Genomic DNA, 8,900 nt, shown 5'->3' with positions numbered 1-8,900 from the left:
CTTCAATCTCCTCTCTCCTCTAGCACACTTGCTTCTGTCCCCTCTTAAGTTTCTCTATTTTCCTTGCCCGATACATCTACACAAAAAGCATTAAATAATTTTCACTGTGTTTTTCTCTAAGTATGAAAAAGACAGTCTTAGCCCCTGGGCCTGAGGCTCGGAAGAATCAGTGCAGGGCAGGGGAGGGCACGTTAACTGGGACTTGAGAACTTGGCCCAGCTCACCTCAGCTACCAAATGGCTGGGGTAAGTCCTCTGTGTGTAACTCCCAAGGCTTCACGGAATGGACAAAGTCCATGGACATCAGAAGGTTATGGAAGTGCAGAGGCCATTGCCATTGGGTTCAGTTGTCATTATCCAGGGGCCCTGCCATCCCAGCACTCCCCACCCATGCAAAGCCAGGCCCGAGGTCTCCCCTGCACCTTCCCCATTCCTGGATCCCATCAACTCCACCCATCATCTCTAAATGGCCCCTCTTCCTTCCCTCACCTGGAATGTCTCTTTCCAGGGAGGTGACATAGTTGAGACTCATGGTCTTGGAAGCTAAAGCATAACTCAAGACCAGACCAAACCAAAACACTCCACCACGCCCTGCAAAGTACATTGTGTTTCCATCCTTCATAGATTCCACTGTTACCTCGCCTGAACCAAGGCTGGACGTTTTCCTAACAGGTCTCCAGGCTATGCATAGCCGCCCATTCTGGTGCACTCTTGGTTGGCTCCTGTCCCCAGTCCCAGCTCCATGACCTTCTTCTCACCCTCTAAGGCAGGACCCCTCAGAGACCATGGGAGAGATGCTCTTAGGCCAGCCCTGACCTCTCTGCTGAGGAGCAAACGTGAACCCACATAGGTGCTGCTGCCCTTGAGTCTCTACTCCATGGTGGCCTCTGGCTTTCCCCCAGCCCTCCCACTTCACAGCACAAGGAACCAGCCATCCCACGGTTTTGTTCTCATGTGTGTTTATTGAGCGCCCACGGAGTCCGTGGTATATGCTCAGGGTTCAGAGCCACAGTCCAGTCAAAAGGAGACCAGAGCTAGTACAGAGAATGTTTCATAGCTGCTTAACATCTGGTAAGGGGTGGGGAAGGGGCGAACTAATCACAAAACAAATTCCTATTCAAAAGCAACAGAATCTCCTCTGAGAGTAATATATATTCTAGGCACACGCGCACGCACACACGCACACACCCTTCTGAGTGAACACCTAGGTCTACCCACTTGGTTGTATATGCATGCATATACAGGTATCTGTGGGTAAATATCAGCTCTGCTGCTCGCATTCACACGTGCACGCACACACACGCCACCGCACACAGATAGTCTGGCTTATGCTATCAAAGATGCTATGTCTCCAGGTTCTAGTAGAAGCAGTCTGTCCTAGACACCCGCAGCATGCAAAACTCGGAAGACCCGGAGAGTCACAGTTAAGGAGGAGACGGGGAGACGCGAATACGTTTCCACCCTCGGGGCCCAGCCACAGCACGCGAGGTCGCTCTTTGTTGGCAACACAAAGCCTTCGTGAAGGGCTCCCAGGGCAGAGCGGAGGGGCTGGAGGCCTTCTGTCCAGTGGCGGAGTCCGCGGGAGCCCTGGGGAGTTCACCAGTCTTCAAGGCAGAGTTGAAAACTCTGGTTTTCAGGTGTGTAGTCCTGCAAACGGTATTCTTTGGGACGGCACGGCAGATCGAAGCGAGAGTTCCTTTTCTCCTTGCTCTCTGCAGCTTCCCACGTGTGCTAACGCATTTTGTAGTCATTAGATACAGATGTTTCACACAGCTGTCCCTTAAAATCCAAGTCTACTGTGAAATCGAGGTCTCGCTGCAAGGCAAAGAGAGAGCGAAGGGTCAGGCAGCCGTCTGGGTACGAGGCCACAGCTCCACCGTCTGGCACCGCCTGCGCCCGGCACCACAGGGATGGGTGGCACCGGCGTCTTAAAGCTTTCTGGCTAAGGGGTTCCCCTGAACAGCCCACAGGAACTCATTCTGCTCCCTCCTTGTCTTCACAGGAAGTTCTTCCATTTCTCCCTAAATCCTTCCTGCTCTGATAAAAAAAAAAAATGTTCCGAGTTCATCCTGGAAGTAAACGGATTGGGGTGGTTGAGTGTTCTGTGAGGTGACCTTCCGAGCATTCTGCAGATACTTTTAGTGCACATGCCCACACCTGGGGCTGCCCAGAAAGCGCCAGCCGGTCTCCCTCGCACTAGGCCAGCTGAAGAGATGCACGCCAAACATCCTCCAGCCACCAGGAGCTTATCTGCTGGCCCAGCTCATGCTAAATGAGGTAGGACCCATTTATTTGAAAGCCTCTCACAGAAAGAGCTGGAAGCTGTCTTCAAAGCCGAGACAGTCCAGAACTGGACCCAGGGAAAACCTCTATTTGCGGAGTTTTGAGGGATCAAGCCTGAGTCCCTCAATGAGGCCCAGTCATGTCCACATGTGGCTACCAACTGCCTCCCTCAGTAAGTTTCTGATTGTTCACGAGACACTTAAGAGTCTGGGCAAGTGGGTCCTGAGTGAGCCAGCTCCATGGGGACCTTCTCCCCTATGTCCCTGGCCCCGCTCTGTGACACAGGTGGCCTTGGCACTTACCACATTTTTGGCATTTGGCTTCATGGATATGGTCCCGTAGATTTCCTCCCCCCTCCGGACAGTGAGGTAATCTTCCAAGTAGAAGACAGTCTGCTTCCAGTGGGTATAAGGAGCGTCAGGGGCTGAGGGGTCAAAGAACAGGGGAGGTGGGAAGAAAGAGTCAAAGATGATGTCTCCAAAGGGATGAGGCTGGGACCCTGCATAGAAGTTACTGGGCTTGCCCTGGGACTCACTGAAACCACCCGCCCCAGCACTGTTGTTGGGTCAGGTGCATAGTCCTTATAGCCCGCCTCCAAGCCCCATCAGAACTCCCACTCAGCCCCAGTGGCCTCTCCTCCCATCACATCTCCATCCCCTCAAGTGCTGATCTTAGCTGGGGATCAGAAGACAGACAACCTGATACTACAAGTTCATAGCAAGGGATGGATGATGAATGCCTTGTCACCCACTAAATGCATCGACATACATGTGTCTGAACATGCGGCTGTTTTTAATTAGTTCAACAGAATGAAGATGTTCAGACAGCATGGGGAAGGGATTTGTAGAGTACGCCCTCCTATCTCCCCTTAAATGTCATCATTCATGCAAACCCCACAGCTAAACCAGTTTCCCCAGATCCACTGATAATGGCAGGTACTTGGTCCTCAATCTTACAAATAGCTTTCCCTGCTGGGCACACATAGTGGCTCATAGCTGTAATTCCAGCTACTCAGGAAGCTGAGGCAGGAGGACTGGTTGAGCCTGGGAGTTCAAGACCAGCCTGGGCAACGTAATGAGAAAACTAGCCGAGCGTGGTAGCTCACATCTGTGGTCCCAGCTACTCAGGAGGCTGAGGCAGGAGGATCCATTGAGCCCGGGAGTTCAAAGTTGCAGTGAGCTATGACTGTACCACCACACTTTAACCTGGGTGACAGAGTGAGATCTTGTCTCAAAAAAAAAAAAAAAAAAAAAAAAAAAAAAGCTTTCCCTGCCTGCTTGTCTATGCATGGGGAACTAAACCTAGCACCTTGGCCCAGGGTTTCAAGTGTATCTTCCTAACTGGATCAGAAAGAAATGAGGGATGGTTCTTGTCCCACAGCCCTAATGCTGGCCCACAGCTCATTCATCCTGCATGACCCAAAGCCATAGTGGTACTTGCACCTCCCCCATGTCTGCCATTGAGTCTCTTCCCTTCCCTCTCAGCACACGACATATTCTCCCATTAAATATGAGGGATCCTGCCTCACAGGCCATCATCCTCGCCAGCAGCTGTCTCTGAAATTCTTCCTCTCCCTCCTTTCCAGCCTCTCACTTCCTCATCCTTCCTCTGGGAAGCCTTGCCTGACCCGCAAAACCTGGATTGAGAGCTCCCAAGGCACCCTGACCTTCTGTTATCACAGTGTGTATCACACAAGATAAATGTCTTTCCCCCACCCCCATTTGTCTGCATCCTCCATGGACTGCAAGCTCCATGAGGACAGGGACTGGGTCAGCCTTGCTTCCTCGTGCCTGCCTCTGTGCGTGGTAGATCTATGAGTATGGAATACATTAATGATGTTAAGAACCCAAAGAGCAAGTGTCTATGGTGTTTCAATGTACTCGTACGTGTCCAGTTACACTGGGGCCCTTTGGAATATAGACTGTAGAAGAACCCATCTTATTACAGGAAGTTCCTCTTGGTTTGGGCCGTTGCATTCCTCTACCAGGATTTCCTCTTTTCTTTCTTTTTTTTTTTTAAGGATCAATGATAAAGATGAGAAGACTTGGGGATAAGATAAGGGTCTTCAAAATACTTCAAAAGCTGTCACATGGAAAGACTTACATGTGGCCTTATCATGGCTTTGGGGGCAGAACAAAGGCTAGTCACTAGGAATCATTAGAAGGCAGATTTTTAATTTACCAAGAAGAATTAGAGATGTCCCACAATCGTATGAGCCACCTGAGGTCCAACCTGGCAGGTGTTCACACAGCACCGACTGAGGCTTTATCATGCACTGACTCAGACCTGGTGACCTCTAAGAGCTTTCAAAACCCCAAGGCCTATTTTAACAGCACTGAAGAGTCTGTTTTTCTCTGCCCTTCACAATGAACTGGCTTGATCAAATGTCAGTGGTTTGGAGAGAGACTCAAGTAGCCCTCCACGTGTGCATTTGGGAAATCGATGCAAACTCAAGGTCATGGGGAGAAAGTGCAGCCTACACATTTGGAAGGGGAAGGAGGATCATGAAGGTGCAGTCTGTCCCTTTCAGACCCTGCCTGGGTTCCTGAACACATCCAGCCTTTCTGGCCTCCAGGGCATACTGCTGTCTGCAGACAAAGTCCACCTGCTCCCAACAACCTTCTCTGCCAGCTACCTCTAAACAGTCAAAAGATAGTTTCTGGTTATATGTGGAGACTGTCAGTGTATGACTGACAGCACTCTCGCCCCCACTTCCACCTACACCAGCTCAGACAGGTGTCTCTCTCCGGTTCCTAAAGAACTTCAGGCAAGGGAATTCAAGCAGCCTCCTTCTGTCACCTAATCCGATGCCTTATGAGACCCCCAGAGACTTCCAGGCCCAGATTTGTCAGCCACTGGGTGTGCCTCTGATGGTAGTCCCCAAAACATGCTGGCTTTGAGTTGGAGGAAGATGATTATTTTCCTTGATATCAACATCAAAGGGTTAAGACATCCATAAACATCTCATTTCCATGATGGGTTCATTAGCCATGGAGTCATTGTCTAAACCAGTTTTCCCAATCCTGGTTCTCCATTAAAATGCCCAGGAGAAACTTAGTAAAAGTCAGTATTTTGATTCTACTCCAAGAGATTTGAAGTCAGTAATTCTGGGGGGCGTGGAGGGGCAGGTGATGTAGACACACAGCCATGGCTGAATCCCAGTGCATCTCCTGACCTCCTTTGGGAAGGTAGAGTGGGAAAGACATTTAATTAGGTGACAAAAGCCCAGTGTCCAGTCTCCACTTTGCCACTGACTTGTGGTGTGACCTGGGACTCCTTTTCTGCATCTGCAGGATATGGGTCATGATATTTGTCTCCTGAGGTATTGTGAGGATGAGATGAGATGAGAAGGGGAAAGGATTACAGACTAAGGATGACCAAACCTCCTGCTGTGCCCAGGACAGTTCCAGTTCGCATCTGTTTTCCTGGCATAATGATTAACAGCTCTTCCCTTCACCTGCAAACGTGTCCTTAATGGAAAGAAGAGTTACACAGCCACCCTACCTAAAACATATTAGGCCCATGTTAGCGACATACCAAGCCATTGCAACAGGCAAGTCTTTGGTTATTACAGTGGTATATGATTTTATTAGTTCATCAACTATAGCTCTGGCCTGCAAAGGTATGCCGCCTCTCTCTAGTGGTGGAGAATGTACTGAAAAAGATCCAGAATGTCACCATGCACAAGGGTGGGCACTCAACAAAGGGTTGTGGGCAACATCTAGAGTTCTCCTTGTCAGGGAGGAAGGTTTTCCCTTCCTCCACCCCACGCCCACCTATGACCATCCAGATTGTACAACCGGCTCTCAGCCTTCCCTATTCTGAAGATGCCTCCCTGCTCTTAGCATTCTGGCCCCACATACCCCTTTTCTCCCCGCCACAAGTCCCTTCCCCATCACAATCTCTCTGATTCTAGGCTTTAGGCAGCTTTTCTTCTACATTTTGAAGTGAGCATGACCAGTACTGCCTGCGGCATTCCCAGTGCCGTGCATCCATTCACCATTCCACAGACTTCCACTTAGGATGCCTGCCACAGGCCAGGTATGGCTTTAGAATTGGGGAACAGCAAATGGGATGAACACCACTTTGTCCCCTCCTCCCCTGATCATGCAGCCTCAGTGAGAAGACATTCAGGCAAATAGTGAGAAGTAGGGTGGGTGCTATGACCAAGGATGGGGCTTGGGAATACAGGGAGCTGAGGGTGCAAATGGCAGTGCCTGGCCTCTCAGCAGAGTTTTCCTGGTGCTTTTGGGAAGGGAATGGAATCCTGCTTCCCATCTCACTAATCAATGGCTAAGTGGCTGGTCATCCTTTCTGGGATATAATTTTTCTAGCTGTAAGTTTGGAATTATATTCCTTAGAGAATTCACAGGTCTTTTGGAGAATGGAGGACTATGCACCAAGAAGCTTCTTTAATGTGGGAAAATGACTCAATGTCACAGGGTGTCAATGGCAGAAAGGGGCTGCCTGAGCCCAAGGCCCAGGAAGTAACTTGCTCAAACTCCTCTCCAATGTCTGATCTGCCTACCCTGCTGATACCTGAAAAAACTAGGGCTTGCACACAGGCCTGCATCTGCTGGGGCTCCTGTCCTTCCACCGGCTACCTGACTTTCCTGGATTACACAGCAGCCCCAGAGGCCCCAGTTCCCACTTCTACTCCCACCCCACTGAGGATGTGTTGTGGTCGGGGGGCACTGTGCCCACTGGCTGCCACAGCCTGGAACCCTGGGTGTCTGTGCCTATTTGTGACAGATTCTGGCTGGAGCTGCGGAGACGTCAGAGTCATTAGAAGGGATCGTTTTTCTGGTTGTGTGGTATGGAATGTGCTTCTAACCGGCCGGCAGAACATGCTACCGCTGGGCTGAGACAGAAAACTCAGTTGGGGGTTGATGTGGAGGGACCACACACAGCAGGCTACACTTTGCATCAAGTTCAAAAACAACTGAGACCAAACAATACCTTGGTTAGGCACACACATCCATGTGATCAAACTTTTCATAAATAGCAAGGGAATAGGGGACACAAAATTCAGGATAATGTTCATCTATATGGGAGGTGGGATGGGGTGGGGCATCCAGGAAGATGCAGAGGTGTGGCAGCATTTCAGTCATTGAGTCAGGGCATGGCTCGAATTAATAAGTGTAAGCAAATTAATGTGAATATGCATTAATTTATTTATACTTAATTATAATTATAATCATTACAGTCATTACCATGGTCTTTCTAGTTAATATTTATATTTTAGTGAAAAACTATTTATTTTTAATATTAACTGATGTATTTACCTTCTAATAGTAATACTAATACCTTTATTTTATTTATTGGTTTTTATTTATTTTGTTAGTATTTATTAATTTACTCTAGTTACTATTTTATGTTCTAGTTAATAGTAATTAATTTATAATCTGGTTGCTGAGTTACATGGTGAGTTCATGGATATTCATTGTATTAATATATAAATTAGCAAAAAGTAAACTATGAATGGTCCAATAATGACATATGGCATGAGCCAAGAATTAGATTAAGTCTGTGCATCTGAGATCCACAGAAACAGAAAGCGTTACTCAGTCGGTTGTCAGAGTTTAGATGGTCTGAGTATACCCCGCTGCTAACCCACATTAACTGGGAAAGAAGTTGGCTACCTGCTAGAAACAGAGCCCCCATGCTGATATAGGAAGGTGGCTGAGAAAGCACCTCAACACATTATTCTCCCACCCCCATTGCTACCCATATAGGCATGTGCAAGAAGAGGGATCTACATCAGCCAGAAAGCAAAGAGTCTTGGTGAGGCCTGAGGGTATACCTGAGTGAGGAGATGGAATAGCCTTTCCGGAAGAAAGTCAACATTGGTCAAATTCTCAGCCCTCTGGTTCAGGGCAGTCTTGCACAGAGGCAGTGGTCCTCAAGCTGGAACATGCATCGCCATCACCTGGAGGTCTTGTTAAGACACAGACTGCTGGCCCCCACCCCCAGAGTTTCTGATTCAGGAGGTCCAGGGTAAAGCTTGAGAATTTGCAACCCTAACAATTTCCCAGATGATACTGATGATGTTACCCGTCCAGCGACCATACTTTGAAAACCACTTCCCTAAGGCATGACAAACTGGAGACTGGAGGACCTCCAAATGTCTTTCAGAACCTAAGCATGCGGAATTCTGTGCAAAAGGGAGGAGGCATAACACCATAACTGCAGAAAGACAGAGGAACATACTCACAGCTGGGTTTAGATCCGTGGTCTTTGAGCCACGTGGGACTGTGGTGGGAGTGTGACCAAAGACTAGGAAGGAGAGCCACTGGGTTAGAGCCTTCAGCACTCAGGGCAAATCCTCACCATCTTTCAGGCAGCCTAGAGCTGATGTCTTGATTCTGGATGTGAGCTTAATCCAGGCTCCTCTACATGGGACCATGAAGAATGTCATCCCTGACACTACAGAGCCAGGGAGCCATCTCTAGACAGTGTCCAGCAGCTGTTTGCTTGATTTTGGGGGCTAGAAATATTAATAGATCATCTCAAGGAAAATAAAACTCTGGCTGAGAGCTGCAGGGATGGAGCCTGGGCTTTGGAAACTTAGAACTTTTTCCAGAGTATCCTTGCCCACCGACTTTCTCATCACCTACA

The 8,900-nt window shown here is 48.7% G+C and overlaps 1 protein-coding gene across 1 annotated transcript in view; it reads right to left on the bottom strand.

Annotated features, from left to right (window-relative positions):
• Positions 1 to 564: 564 nt before the first annotated feature.
• PRMT8 (protein arginine methyltransferase 8) overlaps positions 565 to 8,900 on the bottom strand; it is a 99,573-nt gene continuing 91,237 nt past the window's right edge. Inside the window, exons 9-10 of the mRNA XM_007967259.3 lie at positions 2,585 to 2,706; positions 565 to 1,814 (exon numbers count right to left, since the gene is read on the bottom strand). Coding sequence (XP_007965450.1) covers positions 1,731 to 1,814; positions 2,585 to 2,706 — 206 coding nt within the window. The 3' untranslated portion in view covers positions 565 to 1,730. The remainder of the gene's footprint in view (positions 1,815 to 2,584; positions 2,707 to 8,900) is intronic.

Source organism: Chlorocebus sabaeus, chromosome 11 (assembly GCF_047675955.1).
Source record: "Chlorocebus sabaeus isolate Y175 chromosome 11, mChlSab1.0.hap1, whole genome shotgun sequence".
NCBI lineage: Eukaryota > Metazoa > Chordata > Mammalia > Primates > Cercopithecidae > Chlorocebus > Chlorocebus sabaeus.
This window is presented reverse-complemented; position numbering and strand designations above follow the sequence as displayed.